Raw genomic sequence first — 22,104 nt, forward strand, 5'->3', positions numbered from 1 at the left:
TAGCTTGTGGAATTTTGGGGCCCTTGTCTGTGAATCTGCTATGCAGAGGAAAACTTCCCCATGACACTACAATACCACAAATATGATAGCAATAAATCATATGGGCTAGATTTTACACTTTTGTGCAGATCGCCCAAAAATGGGCATTATTTCCGGTGTGGGCGGTAAAAATGGGTTTTCAGATCGCCGGCTTGTCGACCATTCTCAAAGCCCCTTGTCTCCATTTTTGAAATTGGGCATTACCACCAGCAATATGAAATGGGCGGTAGCGTTAAATCTCTCTGACGTTCTGTCGTAAACTGTCACCGTCCTTAGCAACAGCATGGCAACGCTCGATTCCCACAATTCAGGAGGTCAAGGGTCATCATGACATGCGAATAAGAGGAGACAGATCGAGAGGGAGCTGAGAGGGAGTGAAGGTGTGTGTGGGTGTGGTGTGGCTGCTTTGGGAGGAAGGAGGGATAGTTTAGAGCTTTAGAGTAAATTGGGAAAAAAAATTAGCTGTTACCAGCCAGATATTTGACCGAATTTAATGCCTATAATGGAGGGAGAGGATGAGGCCACACAGCACGCTGTGCCGACTGATGCTGGCAAGAGCAGTGAGGTGGGAGAGGAGCACATTGGAGGGCGCAAAAAGGCGAGGAGCTTCTTGGACGAGGCAAATGCCTCCCTCCTGCAGGAGGTCGAGTTATGCTGGGGTGATTTAACACAGGGAGGGTGTGGGAAGTCCACCCCAAAGGCCTACCAGAAGATATGGGGCGAGATAGCAGAGGTGGTCTCGTCGGCGACCAACGAGGTCCGTGAGGGCAAACGATGGAATGACCTTGTCGGATCCGCAAGAGTAAGTATTACATTTATTTACATGTACATATGTATTTATATAATTTGATTTGTAAGAGTCATGAGTGACTATCATCAGATGTGAGGTCTTTCACTTTTACCGGGAATGTTGTACTCCAAGCCTGCGGTCACGGTGTACGTCTTTCGGTAAAGAATGGTAATTATCATAATAATCATAACCAACAGATGTATTCATGTGTTGTATCAGTCTCTGTGACAGTACCTAGCAATGATATCACGCAATGATCTCATGCCATGTCGTCCTGTTACCTTTTACAGAAGAAGGTATCGACAATGAAGCAAACGTGTGTGGGGGGCCATCAGTCCCCAGCGACATCACTGAGATGGAGGAGCGGGTGCTCACACTCGTGAGGAAGTACCCCCGAACAGCCATGCAAGCATCTGCAGACCCTGAAGTGATGCGATGTGAGTAAAGTTTACACCATTGCGTGATGTAAAGTCAATAGATGCCAAACCCACTCATATCCGAACAATCATATATGATAGATGATTTCTAAAATTTCTAAAACTCTAAATGCTGGTCTAATGAAAATCATTGCAATGCAGAATGTGTTGATGGTCATGAAGTGTGATGTCTGTGATGATTTCGATAGCGATGGTGCTTTTGTCGTGCATATGCTGTGTGTAGCCCTGGAATCACCTTGTGACCCGAGCACCCCCTTCCCCTCTAATAAACTCATTTCTGTTTTACAGTTCAGCCAGCAGCGCGGCCCCAGGCAAGACCACAGAGGCCAGAAGGTGGGAGCACGGGGCCGGATTCGCCGGACAATCTGCTGGGTCTGTTCTCTACGGATGAGAGCGTGGACTTCGAGAAACCTGCATCGCCAGGCTCCAGAAGCCATTCCACCCCAAGGCCATCTAGTGCTCCTCCGGCTATTCCCGCCTCCACTCTGGAGGTACCGGGCCCAAGCACCTCGCCACAGTGCACCCCATTTGTCCCCAGGACGGCGCGACCCCGCGGAGGTTTCGTGGACGTGGCATGTCTGTTCCACGAGCGCCACATGAGAGTGGAGAGATGGTACAGTTGTCCAGGAGGACTGTAGATATTGGTGACTAGATCCTCGATGCATTGGGGGGCATATCCTGACAGCTGGCCACCATGACTGAGTACGTTCCGCGAATAGTGGAGGCCCTTGAGGCGATAGACAGGAACACAGCTGGCACAGGCCTCCCAGTGGTCCCCAAGTGCGGCACTCCACCCCTAGGTTCCGCACCAACACTGCCAACAACAGATGAGAGGCAGGACCAAGATCCTGCTTCTGGATCCGAGAATGTTCCCACCTCGGCACCCCCTGCTCCCATACCCGTGCAACCACCGACTCTGCCTTCATCCCCCCCCCCCCAGTGAGGCACCGACTAAGGAGCTCGTCGGCCAGGCGGCATGGAGCGAGGAAGGGAAGGGGTAGAGATGGGGAGAAGAAGGGGAGGGGAGAAAGAAAGTGAGGTGCATGTCCGCAGGTGATGGCTGTGTTATATCTCCATCCGGGTGTATCCAATTTGTTGTAATGTATGGGGGGAGGGAGCCACCCTCCTGCTTTGCATTTGTATTCTGTGTTGTTGGACATGTTGACCATTTGATTGATGTCAATGGTCGAAAAAGTGGGATGGGGATTGGGGTGGGGTGTTTTTGCCTGTGATACTTATGATTTCAGACCAATGGTCGTATAAAATGATTTTTATTCAACATAACCTTGTTGCACATTGTCTCAGATAGCTGGACCGTTACATGATTCCTTAACATGAAAGGGTTAAATAAAACTTAACTTGAATCAACTTAAACTTTAACTGGCACCAAGGTGATGCCAACCATTGATGTCTGAGCTGCACACAAACAGCAGTGTGTCAGCGTTGTCAATCACAGCAACGTTCTTTCAAGCAAATCGTTCAGTTATGAGCTCCTGACATAAGAAACTTGCTGCTATGTAGCCACCATGGGCCCTTTCCTGCGGTCTGGAGGGGGCGCGTGGGCATGGTTGCATAGTCAGCCTGATTGTCTGGCCCTAGCTCAACGTCCAGCCCCTCGTCCTCCTCTTCCTCTCTCTCCTGAGGTGGATCATCAGTCCCTTCTGGCAATTCTTGTCCCCTCCTGATAGACAGGTTGGCAGCATGGAGCACACGACCACGAATTTAGTTACTTGCTCAGGGTTGTATTGTAGTTCCTGAGTGCTCCAGGCATCTAAAGTGCTGCTTGAGCACAGATATTGTTTTCTGGACCACATTGCGTGTGTCTCTGTGGCTCTAGTTGTATCGCTTCTCGGCCTCGGTGTGGGTGTCACGCAGCAGCGTCATCAGCCAGGTGTCTAAGCCATATCGGTTGTCACCAAGCATCCAGCATTGTCCTTCTGTCTGACTCTTAAACATGCCAGAGACAGCGCTCTCACGCAGGATGTGAGCCTCATCGAAGCTGCCCGGACATTTGGCATTCACTGCCATTATGATCTGGTTGTGGTTGACAACTAGTTGACCTATAGGAAGTGAAATCCTTTTCTGTTACGAAAAAGCTCTGGTTCCTGAGAAGGTGCCCGTATTGCGATGTGAGTGGACCGTATTGCTCCTTGCACCCTGGGGAACTTAGCAATGCGGTAGAATGCTCCAGCCCAGTTAGTCTGAGCCTCCGTGGTCATGGGGAAGCTGATAAAGTCCATCCTATGCGTGTACAGGGCCTCCGTAACCTGTCTAATACAGCGATGTGTGACATGGTGAGACAGAGGGGAAATCTCGACCACGGAGGCCCGAAAGGAACCGGATACGTAGACAGTGCCGTGATGACCTTGACCTCGACAACACTGATGTCCTGATGGCAGGCTGCATATGTGGCCTGATGAGCTCGCATATTTCATTGATCACCACCTTGTGGAAGCGCAGTCTCCGAAGGCAGGTGTACTCGGACACATCGAGGTAAGACCTCTTCTCCCTGTAAGTGCGGGGTGTGTATGGTCTGGACCTCCTCCTCATTCTGGCATGTCTTAAATTAGGCACACAATGATGTGCATTAGATGTTGAGCCATTTGCACTCTGCAGCATCTGCATATTAATCGATGCAGGCTGAGAAATGGCTGGCTCCATTCCAATGAAAGTATAATAGCAATTGATCAGAAGCAATAATTTCCACACTAAAATACAGATACAGTAAACCCCCAATAGTCCAGAATCTGGAAATATGTCTGTTGAGATGGTCACTTCTCAGAGAAGAACTCCAGAGTCAATCCAAACTCTCCCGAATTTGAAGCAGCCTTGTGAATGAAGCGACCTGCGTTTTTAAAAATGGCGCCCACACTGCTGTGATTCGTTCAGAACAGTTCCACTTTTTCTGAGCAGTGTTTTGGGCGAGCGATATTGTGGACAATATGTGTGCGAGGTGGTGACCCTGGGCGATCTCCTGGGTGTTAGTTTTGGTAAATGTGATCTTTACGACAAAATAAAGTGGGTGGTATTATTGCATCTCGGCATTAATTCTGTGCGGAAAGTAACGCTGGGCGATATTACGGCCATTGGTTTTGCCCATTCTGATGATTCCGCCCAAAAAAAGTGGGCGGGCAGTATTATTTTTTCCCAGTGTTACGTACATAGGGAAAGTAACGCTCAGCGATAAGTGTCTGACAAATGGGCGTCAGTTTCCAGTTTGTGGCTAAATGGACGATATCTGGGCGTTATACCTCATTTCAGTGGTAAAATGGACGTTAAATGGGCATTATGCCTGCAAAATAAGTGTGAAATCTAGCCCTATATATAATATATTAATATAACAAAGGAATTCTATGGTTATGCCCCCAGGTCATGCTATATATTAGGCAGTACAAGCAAACACCACATCACCAGCAGACACTTAACCTGAGAATATATCTAGGATAGATCAAAAATTTATAACAATTGGTGGCAGTTATCTGGGATACAGATTTACATTAATGACAGAGGCGTTTTAAAATATTTAGCGTTCGGGAGACACAAGGGAGAAGGAAAGAGCAAGGTGAGAGATTGGAGAAGAGAAGGAAGCTAGAACAGGGTTAGAGGGCTGAGTAGGGATGAAAATAGAGCACAGTTAGAGGCTGGGGGAAAGGAGAAAGTAGATTTATTTTGGTAACAAGCCTTCTGTGAAACTCTATCAATACCTTCCGAAATCTATATACAGTACATCTACTGTATTCCCCTTGTTTATAAAAAGTCACTTCATCAAAAAGCTATTAAATTTGTTAATTTGTTAAAAAAATTACTTGCCTTTATCAAATCCATGCTGATTGTCCACAAATTAGCATTGATTCAATCTCAATTTATGGATTTAAGGGCTCAAATTTCTCCCTGAAGTGAGGTACATCTCCAGCATAGAACCTAATAAATGCCCGTTGAAAAAAATTAATCGACCCTATAGAGGATTAACTTGCAGGGATACTTTGGGTGCAGAAGAATTCTGCTCTTTTAATTCTGTGGGCACTGACTGGGCCTCCTCTGCTAAGACAAAGTGGCATGACATCTGGACTCTGTTATGGTGGGTACCACTGATATACGTTTATAGGCATGATGAACTCACCCTCAACAGCTCATGACACCATGCCCACAATCTGGGACAGGCTCAGTGTTCCTCAGTGTTGATGAATTTAGGCACACTCCACCACTCCTCGGCTGACAGAGCTGAAATTCTGACAGCTTTGCTCAAAGAGCTTTCTCACAACTAATGGTAGACTATAGAACTGTTAATTTGCCTGCCCCCCTCTCCCACCCCCACACCGCCCTCCTCAGCATAATTTTCAGATCGAAGGAAGATTGAAAAATTGTTATCAATACCTCCGCTTTCTCCTCTCTGACTTTCTTCAACACCTTACAGTGCCTGCCATGCTTTGAGTTTTGCTAATTTTTTCAAAACCGATTCCAGTACACCTTATTTGCACTTCTGCCATCATTTGTAAGAACTGATGAAGAATATTTAATATTTCTATACCTTCATCGTATACAACTAGATTCTTCCCTTAATTTCTGAGCCATCCTACTCTGTCTTTAACGATTCTTCTAATTTTAATATGCCTGTACTGTTAAATATCGAGACGAAAAGCTGGTAAAGGAATCTATTGTAAGTAAAATAATCCATTTTATATTAACCTCTAAAAATTAAAGGCTTCGAGTTAAAGTCTGTCGCCTTTAGCTGATTGTGCAGAACTTTGTAGTGTCTGTAGAGAGATCAGAAGCAGCCTGTTTTCTAGGTCAGGTTACAGGTTGTTTACATTTCGAGATTAACTTATCTGTAACTAACCATAATAATACACTTTGCTTTACTAGAACATAGACATCAGGCCTTTGGAGCCACAGAATGCCTTGGGTGATAGATGTTAAGAGAGTCTAATACTTCTTGATAAAGACTGGTGAGAACAAGTGAAGATCATGTGAAAAAATGTAATTCGCAAGATATAAAAATAGGGAAATTGTAACGTGAGGTTAGAAAATGAAGTAGAAGGTTAAGCTCAACTGGCTGTAATGTAATTGCTTGTAATTTTGTTGGCTAAGAGTATGTATGTTCATTTAACCCTTAATAAACGTGCAAGTTTTTCATTCCTGCATCCAGAACCACTTTTTCTGGTATATAGACAATGACTGCATCCTCTGTCTACACTATTACAGAAACACAATCTAACAGTACTATTTCCTTTTTATGATACAGGTTGAACCTCCCTTATCCAGAACCACCCCTTGTCCAGACCATTCCCGGCCACCGGGTGACACATGCGCAGAACTCTGACATGAACAAATTGAACAAATTGAAGTCCTTCCTTGCTGCTGACTCTTGCAATCTCTAGCCTGACACCGCGACCCATCGCCCCCCCCATTCCCCCCCCCCGCCCCATGATCTCTCTGCCGCACTCCCAGCCCCAAGTCAGCCAGCCCCAAGTCAGTTATCTCCTTGCTCAGTACCTGTACCATACAATTTAACGTGACCACCCCTCGTCCAGAAAAATCCCTTATCCAGAACAGGCCAGGTCCCGAGGGTTTCAGATAAGGGAGGTTCAACCTGTATTTATTAGCTTTTTTCATATTACCTTTTAGCCCTTCTAATCTTCTGTTTCACTTCCCTACTACAGCTTTCATATTCTTTATGATAATTTATGGTATTGGTAATTAGTTTTATATGCCTCCCTTTAAATTCCAGTTTAGTTTTAATTATTTCTATTTGTCCATGGAACTCTATCCTTTGATCCTTTTTGGCGTATAGGAATAAATCTAACTTGTACCCTATCCATTTCATATTTGAAGATTCCCAAGTGCTGATTCATTGTCCTATATGCAAACTATTCAGTTCACTTAATTTACGCTAGATCCCTTTTTATCTACTGAATTTTACATTTCCATTCCAGAACCCTTATCTTTAACTATTCTATTTTCACATTGAACTTAACTATGTTGTGGTCACTATTTCCTAACTGTTCTCTACATCACATATCAATTACTTGTCCCATTTCATTTACCAGAGCTAAATGAAAAGAAATAAACATACAGAAAAAAAGTGAAAAAGTGTGTGTGAGATATACAGAGCAGCAAATGCCAAAAGCAAGGGAGAGATAGAGAATGAAAGACAGAAACTGCATGAAAACATATGGAAGAGTAGAGTTAGAGATAAAGAGAGGTTTACAGTAAAAAACAGAATGAAAAAGAATTGGAAACAAATCCAGTGATGTAGAGACAATAATGTTTAAATATCTGTCGAATTGATGTCCTTGTAAATTAAAAACAATGCAGTCCACAATTATTTACCTTTCATTATAGGTTTTTGGTTTTGGTGCAGGTGGTGCAAGGGTAATGCCATTCTTCCCCACTCCCCATGATACAGAATACAGTAATTTTCCAGATGTCAATAACAAACATTCTTCAGATTTATTTACATCCAAAAAAAATGGCGTATCTATGCACAGAAAACAAATCAATTATTGAATTAGACAACCTACTAAACTTTTTGTATTGCAGATATTCAGTGCACTAGATTTATGATGACAACATAAACTTTATTTATTTAAATATAAAGGACCCTCAGATATCTTCAACACACTTAAGGAATAATATTCCAATTTCACAATCCTACTGGGAAAAGCTCCATGCCTGGCGGAAAAAGTTGGAAAATTGCCCCTTGAGGGCCATGTTTTCCTCTGTGTGTAAAGTTCAAGGAAAAGTAGATCTGAAGGAACAAGATTGATAGATTGAATTAAAAGATAAGGGAACCATCACCCTAATAGGGGTATACCATAGATCACCAAATAATGGAAGTGAATTGGAGGAAGAAATAGGTAGGCAAATCTACAAGGTGAGTAGCAAGCATTGAAAAATAATCATGGGAAATTTTAACTACTCTCAAATAAACTGGCAGGAAGAATTAATGAAAGGAGAAAAAGGCATTGAGTTTTTACACTGTATACAGGACTGCTTTCTCACTCGGTATGTAAGAAGTCCAACAAGAAAACAATCATTGCTGGATCTTTTAATGGGTAATAAACCAGAACAAATAGGAGAAATAAGAGTAGGAGAGGATTTTGTAGCAGTGATCACAACATAGTAAGGTTCAAGATTAGGATCGAGAGTGACATAAATAGGCCAAAGACTAAGGCAATAGATTGGAAAAGACCAAATTATGAGGAAATGAGGGTGGAACTAAAGAAGATAAACTGGGAGAAAAGTCAGAAATACAATGAGAAATCATTAAATGGGTAATCAACAGAGTTCAAGGGAAATGTATTCCACTAAAAGCCAAAAAGAAGAAAGTGAATTATGGACACTGTGGATGAATAAAGAACTAAAAGAAAAATTGCATTTAAAGAAAAAGACGTAAGAAGTTACATAGATAACAAAAAGAGAGGAGGACAAGGGGGAATATGAAGAATTTAGCAGAGAATTTTTTAAAAAACCATCAGGAAGGCAAAGAGATATTACAAAATCAAATTATTAAGTGATGTAGAAAGAAGTAAGATTGTTCCATTGACACATAAATAACAAAAAGGAAAATTAAAGTAGGGATAGGGTGACTAAAGGATGAGCAAGGTAAATTCACAGGTAATGACAGGGAAATGGCAGAAGTATTGAATAACTACTTTGGCTCAGCTTTTACTAAAGAAGATAACAAAATGGACACATCACTAGAAGATAAGCTTAAAAAGAACATTAATAGGGTTGGGATAGAAAGGGAGAAAAAAATTGACAAACTTGCAAACCTAAAAGAGGATAAAATCTTAGGTCCGAATGGTATGCACCAATGCATACTTAAAAAATTAGGGAGGAGATAGTAGAAGCACAAGAGTATATATACAAAACTTCGATAGAACAGGTAGTATTGCCAGAGGACTGATGGACAGCTAATGTCGTTACTATATAGAAAAGGTGAGATAGAACAAAATCCGAGAACTTTAGACCAGTCAGTGTAATGTCGGTGATAACAAAGAAAGTGATAGAAAAGCATTTAGAGACAGAAAATATAATTTTTAAAATAATCAGCATTGATTCCGAAAGGCTAAGTCATGCTTTGAAAATTTCTTTGAAAAGGTAATGGAAAGAGTAGACAAGGATAATGCAATAGATGTCATATACTTGGATTTTCAAAAGGCCTTTGATAAGGTACCACATGCTAGGCTCATGACAAAGGTTAGGACATGTGGGGGTAGAAATTCACTTCCGCCGGAAATGGGTCGCACCAACCATTTTTCCTGTGTTTTCACCACCGTGGTGGATGCGGTGGCCTCTTGCACGAAATTCAGCTCTTTGTCTTTTTTTCGAGCAGTGCAAATGATCGATCATAAGAGGGGCGAAAGTGGGGGCGATATCACACTGGCGCATCACCACGTCTCTCCCCTTCATGTAAGGGGGAGAGCGGTGCGAGCTCTGCAATTATTTTAGTTGGGCCACCAGGGAGGGTTTCAGCCTGGCACCCAAGAGAGCCAGGCTGCCTGTTGGCGGCCTGGCCGAACCCGGGGGTATAATTCTCCTTCCATACCACAGCCCCAAAACTGAAAAGAGAGATGCCATCAAATATGCAACATTCCAATTAAAACTTATTTCATAACATTCACCACAAATATATACAACAATTAAATTTAAGAATCGCCCTTGTGCAATACCTTCTAATCCCTCTTAACACTGGCTTTACCTATTCTAGAGCTCCTTCACAGTGTATCCCCTGTGGCTGCAGTGGGATTGGTGGAACGATGCTGAGTGTCAGGGCCAGAGACTACAGATGGCCTTGCAGGATGCCCGCGACCAGCTTTGGGCCTGAAAGGCTCGGCTGTAGAATGCACCACCTCAGGCTAAGCAAAAACAGTCTGGCTGGCTGGATGACAGACACTAACCCAGTGCCACTCTCCTGGGGCAGCACCTCAGCATCCCCATCAATCTGCTACAACAATGTGAAATCCCCAGTCAACTGTGGTGGACCCAGCAGCGATGGCAGCAATCAGAGCTCGCGTGGCATCCAGCTAAGACTGCATGAGAACAGTCAGGGACTCGATGGCCCCAACCATTGATTGCATGACGGCACTAAGATGTTGGATGGCATCCAGCTGAGACTGCATGAGAGCAGTCTAGCTTCCATGCCACCAACCATTGTCTGCATTACAGCACTAAGACGTTGCGTTGTCATGTATGTACATTCTGTTTGTAGCCACCATATGGCGTTACTGTTGGAGGCCACTGAGCAGCACGCACATGGTGCTGCTCAGGTATAAAAGGCCACCATTTTGAGAGTCAGGCACTTTGGGCCAAAATAAAGCAGAGCCAAGGTTGCACCTTGCTTAGTTAAACAGTACTCAGTTTAAACCTTTATTGCATACATAACATTTGACGACAAGAATACAAGAACCATTGCTTGCAAAATGAGCACAATTGGATTTTTAGAGCGATTCTTGGAGGGAGAAGATTGGGCAGACTTTGTGAGCCATTTGAACCAGTACTTTGTGGCCAACAAAATTAAGGGGGTCGATGATGCAGATCAGTGCCGGACCGTGTTCCTCACTGTGTGAGGTTCAAAGATCTTCGGTCTGATAAAGAATCTACTCATGTCTAATAATCCAATAGAGAAAACGTACGAGGATTTGTGTACATTGGTATGGGAGCACCTGAAGCCAGATGACGGCATCGTCATCTCGAGATACAGGTTTTATACGCACGTTCGATCGGAGGGCCAGAGCGCGGCAGAATTCGTTGCCGACCTGAGACATCTAGCGGGACCGTGCAAGTTCAGCAGACATGCTGCGGGACTTCTTTGTTATCGGTATCAACCACGAGGTGACCCTGCGCAAACTTCTGGCGGTGGAGGAGTTGGATTTAAAAAGGGCCATCCAGATCGCTCAATCATATATGACGACGGACAGGAGTCTAAAGCAAATAGCAGTGAAGAACCGAACCTCGGCAAGTACTGTAAATGCGATTGATTCAGCGACCGGCAGAGCGGCACATGGTAGGGCCTATCCGGCTGCGTTTGCGAAACCTGTGGCTGCCCAGCAGGAATGTATCTGACTACTCCGTGTTGGCGTTGTGGGGGAAATCACTGGCACCAGCAGTGCCAATTTAAGCAATATATGTACAAAGGCTGTCTGGGAGTGGGGCAACACAAGTGTCCGAAGATGAGCAAGTGAGCTGCGACACACCACGTGGAGGATGAGAGTCAGACTAGCGCAGATCCGGATACGCAATCCGAGAGGCCAAGGGAGTTAGTGTATGGACTGTACTCCTTCATAACCAAGAGTAAACCAAATTTGATTAACGTGAAGTTTAACAGAACACCGGTATCAATGGAACGGGACATAGGGACGAGTCAATCGATCATGAATGAGAGGGCATTTAATAAGCTGTGGGATACTAAGACTTGAGGCCCAGGCTGAGCCCTGTTAACGCCAAGCTGCGCACGTACACCAAAGAACTGATAAAGATGATTGGCAGTGCACAAATTAATAATGGTGCGGTTCACGAGTTACCGCTGTGGATTGTTCCAGGCAATGGCCCAACGCTGCTCGGCAGGAGCTGGTTGGAGAAAATCAGATACAAGACCCATCCATCATAAAGCTCAGACAGTGCTGTATATGATGAGGGAGAACGTCGAAATTGAACTTGACAGACTCCAGTGTGAAGGGATCATATCACCGGTCGAATTTAATGAATGGGCCAGCCCCATTGTTCCTGTGCTGAAAAGTGATGGCACAGTTAGAATCTGTGGAGACTACAAGGCTACAATCAACAGGGTTTCGAAACAAGGTCAGTACCCGTTACCGAAGGCTGATGACTTGTTTGCGATGCTAGCCGGAGGGAAGTCGTTCACAAAACTAGACTTGACGTCGGCCTATATGACACAGGAATTGGTCGAGACGTCAAAGAGACTTACGTGCATTAACATGCACAAAGGACTGTTTATTTACCACAGATGCCCTTTCGGAATTCGCTCGGCTGCAACAATATTCCAGAGGAATATGGAAAGTCCGTTCCCAGAACAGTCGTGTTCCAAGATGACATCCTGATCACCGGTCATGACTCCAAGGAACATCTGAACAACCTGGAAGAGGTTCTACTGCGTTTGGATAGAGTGGGACTCAGACTGAAACGCTCGAAGTGTGTCTTCATGGCACTGGAGGTCGAATTCCTTAGGAGGAAAATCACTGCTGATAGCATCAGACCTACTGACGTGAAAAGCAAGGCCATCAAGAATGCACTCAAGCCATAGAAGGTGATGGAGCTGCATTCGTTCCTGGGTCTACTCACCTACTTTGGTAACATCCTACCTGATACGTCCTTACTATACAGTATAAATGCACACGAGGCCCATGCTTGAGAGAAGGTCAGTCTGTGACCTGTCCTTTATTCCTTAGCACTCAAGTGATGAAAGTGGGTGGAGCTTCCCCTTTTATACCTGAAGGTCCAGGTTAGGAGTGTCTCCCACAAGTTCACCACCTAGTGGTCATTGGTCTCACAGTGTACAACTTAGGTCAGATTATACATGGGTTACAATGCTGGTTGAATACATGACATCACCTCCCCCCCACAGTCTTATTGGGATCACAGGTAGAGTCTTTCTGGTGGTTTACGATCTCTTGTAGAGCGCCTGAGTTGGGGCTCCAGTTGTTGGGCGCTGGCCTGAGTGTGTGCTGTTTGCGGTGCCTCAGGCCTATCCGGACTGCCCACAGTGACTGGGCTCTCCTCCCTTTGGTTCCGGTGTTCAGTCACCTGTGGTGGAGTGAACTCTATATCGTGTTCTTCCTCTGCTTCTTCTATGGGGTTGCTGAACCTCCTTTTTGTTTGATCCACGTGTTTGCGGCAGATTTGTCCATTGGTAAGTTTAACTACCAGAATCCTATTTCCCTCTTTGGCAATCACAGTGCCTGCAAGCCATTTGGACCCTGCAGCATAGTTGAGGACAAAAACAGGGTCATTTACATCAATACATTGCGCCATATTGTGACTGGCGCCTGCTCTCGACAATTTCTTTCATGGTGGGGTGTATAAGGGATAACCGGGTTTTGAGCGTCCCTTTCATTAGCAGCTCTGCGGGTGGAACCCCTGAGAGCGAGTGTGGTCGGGATCTGTAGGCCAACCGGAAGCGTGATAAGCGGCTTTGTAGGAAAGCCCCTTGGATCCTGAGCATTCCCTGTTTGATTATCTGCACTACTGGTTCTGCCTGGCCGTTTGAGGCCGGCTTGAATGGTGCCATGCTGACATGGTTAATTTCATTGCCTGCCATGAAGTCCTGGAATTCAGTGCTTGTGAAGCACGGGCCATTGTCGCTGACCAAGATGTCCGGTAGATCGTGGGCGGCGAACATTGCCCGTAAAACTTTCTACCGTGGCAGAGGATGTGCTTGAATTTAAAATGTCACACTCGATCCATTTGACGTAGACGTCTAATACAACCAAAAACATTTTTCCCATGAAAGGACCTGCGTAGTCCACATGGATGCGTGACCAAGGCTTGGCGGACCATGGCCAGGGGCTAAGGGGGGCTTCCTGGGCGCATTGCCCAGCTGGGCACACGTGTTGCACCTGCGAACACAAAGTTCCAGATCTTCGTCTATCCCTGGCCACCAAATGTGTGACCTGGCAATTGCCTTCATCATGACAATGCCCGGGTGCTCATTGTGGAGTTCTCTGATGAACACCTCCCTACCCATCTGCGGCATGACTAGGCGGTTTCCCCGCAGTAGGCAATCGGCCTCAATCGAGAGTTCATCCCTGCACCTGTGAAATGGTTTAACTTCCTCAGGGCATGCCCTGTACGTGGCTGCCCAGTCCCCATTCAGGACACATTTCTTGACTAGAGACAATAGCGGGTCTCTATTTGTCCAGACTTTCATCTGATGGGCTGTCACGGGTGAGCCTTCGCTTCCAAAAGCTTCAACAGCCATGACCATCTCAGCAGCATGCTCGGTAGCCCCCTCAGTGGTGGCTAGTGGGAGCCTGCTGAGTGCATCGGCGCAGTTTTCGGTGCCCGGTCTGTGCCGAAGTGTATAGTAATAGGTGGCTAACGTGAGTGCCCACCTCTGTCTGCAGGCTGATGTCTCTGCATTTATGGCCTTGTTGTCAGCCAAAAGGGACGTTAGGGGTTTGTGATCTGTCTCCAGCTCAAATTTCCTGCCAAACAGGTATTGGTGCATTTTCTTTACCGTATATACACATGCGAGCGCTTCCTTTTCTATCATCCCATAGCCCCTTTCTGCCTGGGACAGACTTCTGGAGGCATAAGCTACCGACTGTAACTGACCCTTGGCATTGACATGCTGCAACACACACCCGACACCATAGGATGACGCATCGCACATTAACACAAGTTTCTTACATGGGCCGTATAGTGTTAATAGATTGTTGGAACATAACAAATTGCGTGCTCTATTAAAAGCCCTTTCCTGGCTGTCCCCCCAGACCATTCACGACCTTTGCATAGGAGCACATGTAGCGGCTCTAGCAGCGTGCTCAATTTGGGAAGAAAGTTACCAAAATAGTTCAGGAGCCCCAGGAACGAACGCAGCTCCGTCGTGTTACGGGGTCTGGGTGCTCTCTGGATCACTTCCGTCTTAGACGCAGTAGGGCTGATCCCGTCTGCTGCTACCCTCATCCCCAGGAAGTCTACCTCTGGAGCTAGGAAGACGCACTTCGCCTTTTTCAGTCGCAGACCTACCCGATCCAGTCTGCGTAGCACCTCCTCCAGGTTGTGGAGGTGTTCTTCAGTATCATAACCCGTGATGAGGATGTCGTCCTGAAAAACCACCGTCCCTGGAATCGACTTGAGGAGGCTTTCCATATTTCGTTGGAAGATCGCGGCGGCCGAGCGAATCCCGAACGGACATCTGTTTTACTCAAACAACCCCTTGTGTGTCGTGATGGTGGTCAGCTTCTTCGACTCACTCGCCAGCTCCTGGGTCATGTAAGCTGAGGTCAGGTCCAATTTTGAAAAATGTTTGCCACCGGATAGTGTTGCAAAGAGGTCCTCCGCTCTCGGTAGCGGGTACTGGTCTTGGAGTGACACCCGATTGATGGTGGCCTTGTAATCACCACATATCCTGACTGACCCATCCGCCTTGAGCACCAGCACAATCGGGCTCACCCAGTCACTGAATTCGACTGGCGAGATTATGCCTTTCCTCAGCAAGCAGTCCAATTCGCCTTCTATCTTTTCCCGCATCACGTACGGCACCGCTCTGGCCTTGTGGTGTACTGACCTGGCGTCCGGGTTTATGTGAATCATTACCTTGGCCCCCATGAAAGTGCCAATGCCGGGTTGAAATAATGAGTCAAATTTGTCCAGGATCTGTGAGCATGATACTTGCTCCACAGAGGAACTAGCATTGCAGGAAATTGAGCACCTTACTCGAACCAGTGAACATGCTATTGAGAAAAGGCGACAACTGGGTGTGGGGCGCATCGCAAGACAGAGCTTTCGAGAAAGCCACCAATCTGCTTTGCTCAAACAAGCTGCTGGTACATTATGATCCATGTAAACTTTTAGTTTTGGCCTGTGATTCATCGTCATATGGAATTGGTTGCGTATTCCAACAAGCCAATGAGTCGGGGAAACTTCAACCTATCGCATAGGCATCAAAAAGTTTGTCTAAAGCAGAAAGAGCCTACAGCTTTGTAGAAAAAGAAGCTTTAGCATGTGTGTACAGTGTTAAAAAGATGCATCAATACCTGTTCAGTCTGAGGTTCGAATTAGAGACTGATCAAAAGCCGCTCATTTCATTGTTTTCCGAGAGCAAAAGTATCAATACCAACGCTTCATCCCGTTGTGGCCTCACCAAGGCCCTGTACAACTGCAGTAACACCTCCCTGCTCCGATACTCAAATCGCCTCACTGTGAAGGCCAACATGCCATTTGCTTTCTTAACCGCCTGCTGTACCTGCATGCCAATCTTCAATGATTGATGTACCATGACACCCAGGTCTCGTTGCACGTCCCCTTTTCCTAATCTGTCACCATTCAGATAATAGTCTGTCTCTCTGTTTTTACCACCAAAATGGATAACCTCACATTTATCCACATTATACTTCATCTGCCATGCATTTGCCCACTCACCCAACCTATCCAAGTCACTCTGCAGCCTCATAGCATCCTCCTCGCAGCTCACACTGCCATCCAACTTAGTGTCATCTGCAAATTTGGAGATACTACATTTAATCCCCTCGTCTAAAATTAATGTACAATGTAAACAGCTGGGGCCCCGGCACAGAACCTTGCGGTACCCCACTAGTCACTGCCTGCCATTCTGAAAAGTACCCATTAACTCCTATTCTTTGCTTCCTGTCTGCCAACCAGTTCTCAATCCACGTCAGCACACTACCCCAATCCCATGTGCTTTAACTTTGCACATTAATCTCTTGTGTGGGACCTTGTCGAAAGCCTACTGAAAGTCCAAATACACCACATCAACTGGTTCTCCTTTGTCCACTCTACTGGAAACATCCTCAAAAAATTCCAGAAGATTTGTCAAGCATGATTTCCCTTTCACAAATCCATGCTGACTTGGACCTATCATGTCACCTCTTTCCAAATGCGCTGCTATGACATCCTTAATAATTGATTCCATCATTTTACCCACTACCGATGTCAGGCTGACCGGTCTATAATTCCGTTTTCTCTCTCCCTCCTTTTTTAAAAAGTGGGGTACATTAACTACCCTCCACTCCATAGGAACTGATCCAGAGTCTATGGAATGTTGGAAAATGACTGTCAATGCATCCGCTTTTTCCAAGACCACCTCCTTAAGTACTCTGGGATGCAGACCATCAGGCCCTGGGGATATCGGCCTTCAATCCCATCAATTTCCCCAACACAATTTCCCGACTAATAAGAATTTCCCTCAGTTCCTCTTTCTTATTAGACCCTCTGACCCCTTTTATATCCGGAAGGTTGTTTGTGTCCTCCTTAGTGAATACCGAACCAAAATACTTGTTCAATTGGTCTGCCATTTCTTTGTTCCCCATTATGACTTCCCCTGATTCTGACTGCGGGGATCTATGTTTGTCTTTACTAACCTTTTTCTCTTTACATATCTATGGAAGCTTTTGCAGTCCATTTTGATGTTTCCTGCAAGCTTCCTCTCGTACTCTATTTTCCCTGCCCTAATCAAACCCTTTGTCCTCCTCTGCTGAGTTCTAAATTTCTCCCAGTCCCTGGGTTCATTGCTATTTCTGGCCAATTTGTATGCCACTTCCTTGGCTTTAATACTATCCCTGATTTCCCTTGATAGCCACGGTTGAGCCACCTTCCCTTCTTTATTTTTACGCCAGACAGGGATGTACAATTGTTGTAGTTCATCCATACGGTCTCTAAATGTCTGCCATTGCCCATCCACTGCCAACCCCTTAAGTATCATTCGTCAATCTATCCAAGCCAATTCACGCCTCATACCTTCAAAGTTACCCTTCTTTAAGTTCTGGACCATGGTCTCTGAATTAACTGTTTCATTCTCCATCCTAATGTAGAATTCCACCATATTATGGTCACTCTTCCCCAAGGGGCCTCGCACAACGAGACTGCTAATTAATCCTCTCTCATTAATCCCACACAGGAGATTAATGTGCAAAGTTAAAGCACACGGGATTGGGGGTAGTGTGCTGACGTGGATTGAGAACTGGTTGTCAGACAGGAAGCAAAGAGTAGGAGTAAATGGGTACTTTTCGGAATGGCAGGCAGTGACTAGTGGGGTACCGCAGGGTTCTGTGCTGGGCCCCCAGCTGTTTACATTGTACATTAATGATTTAGACGAGGGGATTAAATGTAGTATCTCCAAATTTGCGGATGACACTAAGTTGGGTGGCAGTGTGAGCTGCGAGGAGGATGCTATGAGGCTACAGAGTGACTTGGATAGGTTAGGTGAGTGGGCAAATGCGTGGCAGATGAAGTATAATGTGGATAAATGTGAGGTTATCCACTTTGGTGGTAAAAACAGAGAGACAGACTATTATCTGAATGGTGACAGATTAGGAAAAGGGAAGGTGCAACGAGACCTGGGTGTCATGGTACATCAGTCATTGAAGGTTGGCATGCAGGTACAGCAGGCGGTTAAGAAAGCAAATGGCATGTTGGCCTTCATAGCGAGGGGATTTGAGTACAGGGGCAGGGAGGTGTTGCTACAGTTGTACAGGGCCTTGGTGAGGCCACACCTGGAGTATTGTGTACAGTTTTGGTCTCCTAACTTGAGGAAGGACATTCTTGCTATTGAGGGAGTGCAGCAAAGATTCACCAGACTGATTCCCGGGATGGTGGGACTGACCTATCAAGAAAGACTGGATCAACTGGGCTTGTATTCACTGGAGTTCAGAAGAGTGAGAGGGGACCTCATAGAAACGTTTAAAATTCTGACGGGTTTGGACAGGTTGGATGCAGGAAGAATGTTCCCAATGTTGGGGAAGTCCAGAACCAGGGGTCACAGTCTAAGGATAAGGGGTAAGCTATTTAGGACCGAGATAAGGAGAAACTTCTTCACCCAGAGAGTGGTGAACCTGTGGTATTCTCTACCACAGGAAGTAGTTGAGGCCAATTCACTAAATATATTCAAAAGGGAGTTAGATGAAGTCCTTACTACTCGGGGGATCAAGGGGTATGGCGTGAAAGCAGGAAGTGGGTACTGAAGTTTCATGTTCAGCCATGAACTCATTGAATGGCGGTGCAGGCTAGAAGGGCCTGCTCCTGCACCTATTTTCTATGTTTCTATGTTTCTATTACACAACACCCAGTCTAAGATGGCCTCCCCCCTAGTTGGTTCCTCGACATACTGGTCTAGAAAACCATCCCTTATGCACTCCAGAAAATCCTCCTCCACCATATTGCTTCCAGTTTGGTGAGCCCAAGCAGAGAGTCGGAATAACCGGGTCCTTTTCGGAATGGGAGGCAGTGACTAGTGGAGTGCCACAGGGCTCAGAGCTCTTTACAATATACATTAATGATTTGGATGCAGGAATTGAGTGTAATATCTCCAAGTTTGCAGATGACACTAAACTGGGTGGCAGTGTGAGCTGTGAGGAGGATGCTAAGAGGCTGCAGGGTGACTTGGACAGGTTAGGTGAGTGGGCAAATGCATGGCAGATGCAGTATAATGTGGATAAATGTGAGGTTATCCACTTTGGTGGCAAAAATATGATGGCAGAATATTATCTGAATGGTGGCAGATTAGGAAAAGGGGAGGTGCAATGAGACCTGGGTGTCATGGTTCATCAGTCATTGAAAGTTGACATGCAGGTACAGCAGGCGGTGAAGAAGGCAAATGGCATGTTGGCCTTCATAGCTAGGGGATTTGAGTATAGGAGCAGGGAGGTCTTACTGCAATTGTACAAGGCCTTGGCGAGGCCTCACCTGGAATATTGTGTTCAGTTTCGGTCTCCTAATCTGAGGAAGGACGTTCTTGCTATTGAGGGAGTGCAGCGAAGGTTCACCAGACTGATTCCAGGGATGGCTGGGCTGTCATATGAGGAGAGACTGGATCAACTGGGCCTTTATACATTGGAGTTTAGAAGGATGAGAGGGGATCTCATAGAAACATATAAGATTCTGACGGGACTGGACAGGTTAGATGCGGGAAGAATGTTCTCGATGTAGGGGAAGTCCAGAACCAGGGGACATAGTCTTAGGATAAGGGGTAGGCCATTTAGGACTGAGATGAGGAGAAACTTCTTCACTCAGAGAGTTGTTAACCTGTGGAATTCCCTGCTGCAGAGAGTCGTTGATGCCAGTTCATTGGATATATTCAAGAGGGAGTTAGATATGGCCCTTAGGGATCAAGGGGTATGGAGAGAAAGCAGGAAAGGGGTACTGAGCTGAATGATCAGCCATGATCATATTGAATGGTGGTGCAGGCTCGAAGGGCCGAATGGCCTACTCCTGCACCTATTTTCTATGTTTCTATGTTTCTAACACAGGAAGTGGTTGAAGCAAATAGCTTAGATGCTTTCAAAAGAAATCTAGACAAATATATGAGAGAAAAGAGAAAAGATACGCTGAAAAACTGAGATGATGATTGTTGTGTATGGAGAAAGAGTCAGACTGAACACTGCGAGCTCAAAGTAAAGTGTGATCTTACTCTTTTATTTCAGGTCTCCAGAGTGCCTCTCCAACCTGTGAAGCCTCCTTTAATACCTGTGCTCCCAAGAGATTATGGGATCCCTTGGGACTCCAGGGGATGAGCCCTCTGGTGGCTGTACAGAGTAAATAGAAGTCCACATATATAACAACACTCCCCCCCCCAAAGTCAATAGTGTACCTATTTACAATGTGAGTCGATCTGGGGCCCTTCTTGCCTTGGTTGATCGTCTCGGTGTAAAAGCTGGTGTTGTTGAATCATTTGTTGGGCCCTCACTGGGCTGCTGTGCAGCTGGCCTTGCTGGGCTGCCTGGTGTGTTGGGCCCTGCTGGGCGGTTGTGGATGATGGATTCTGCTTCGTGGTCAACCGTGGTGCCGGTTGCCACTGGTGTGTATGTTGGAGGATCAAAAAAAGTAGGTTCCAAGGTGGGTTGCTCAGGATAGTCCATGAATCTAAGTTTGATTTGGTCCAAGTGTTTCTGGTGAATGAGTCCATTTGAAAGTTTGACCCAAAACACCCTGCTCCCCTCTTTGGCCACGACAGTGTCGGGAAGCCACTTGGGACCTTGTCCATAATTTAATACAAATACAGGATCATTGATTTCAATCTCACATAACACATTTGCGCTATCATGGTATGCACTTTGTTGAAGCCGACTGCTCTCTACCTGTTCATGTAGATCAGGGTGAACTAACGAGAGCCTTGTCTTGAGTGCTCTTTTCATGAGTAGTTCAGCAGGTGGGATCCCAGTGAGTGAGTGGGGTCTCGTGCGGTAGCTAAGCAGGACTCGGGATAAGTGAGTCGGCAGTGAGCCTTCAGTTACCCTCTTCAAGCCTTGCTTGATGGTTTGCACTGCTCTCTCTGCCTGACCATTGGACGTTGGTTTAAACGGGGCAGATGTGACATGTTTGATCCCGTTACGGGTCATGAATTCCTTGAAGTCAGCACTGGTAAAACATGGCCCGTTGTCGCTTACCAGGACATCGGGTAAGCCGTGAGTGGGAAACATGGTCCGCAGGCTTTCAATAGTGGCAGCGGATGTGCTAGCCGACATTATCTCACATTCAATCCACTTGGAATACACATCTACAACCACAAAGAACATTTTACCCAAGAACGGGCCTGCATAGTCGACGTGTACCCTCGACCCATAATCCCTTGGGACTCCAGGGGATGAGCTCTCTGGTGGCTGTACAGAGTAAATACAAGTTTACATATATAACAATGATGATGGAATTGGAGGAGACGCATGGAGTATCTAGTTGGGCCAAAAGGCCTGTTTCTGTGCTGTATATTCTATGTGATATTGCGTACTGTCCGCATTGAGCTTAACTGGTATGGGAAAAGCGTCCTCCAGCCCCTATGGTTCTGGATTTCTTGGCCATGGTTTGTAGAATCCTCCACATTTCCCACCATGTGTTAAAATCTCCTAGACAAATCAACAATTACTTCAACAATGTTTTGGAATTATCCACCGTTTAAAAGCTCATCACCATAGGCAGTTTCTCGTAATCGAGGAGGACTTGCTTCCACTCCCAAAGTGAGTTCTATGATGGCTGAATAGTCCGATATGAGAGCCACAGACCCTGTTACAGGTGGGACAGACATTTGTCGAGGGAAGGGATCGGTGGGGCTGGTTTGCCGCGCGCTCCTTCCGCTACCTGCGCTTGGCTTCTTCATGCTCTTTGTGTTGAGATTCAAAGAGCTCAACGCCCTCCCGAATGTACTTT

At 45.8% G+C, this 22,104-nt stretch overlaps 1 protein-coding gene across 1 annotated transcript in view; it reads right to left on the minus strand.

Moving 5' to 3' along the window:
• LOC139255875 (protein CC2D2B-like) overlaps positions 1-22,104 on the minus strand; it is a 558,271-nt gene that overhangs the window by 202,541 nt on the left and 333,626 nt on the right. The window contains exon 22 of the mRNA XM_070874046.1: positions 7,597-7,744. Within this exon, the coding sequence (XP_070730147.1) occupies positions 7,597-7,744 (148 nt within the window). The remainder of the gene's footprint in view (positions 1-7,596; positions 7,745-22,104) is intronic.

This window comes from Pristiophorus japonicus, chromosome 3, assembly GCF_044704955.1.
Source record: "Pristiophorus japonicus isolate sPriJap1 chromosome 3, sPriJap1.hap1, whole genome shotgun sequence".
Classification (NCBI taxonomy): Eukaryota; Metazoa; Chordata; class Chondrichthyes; family Pristiophoridae; genus Pristiophorus; species Pristiophorus japonicus.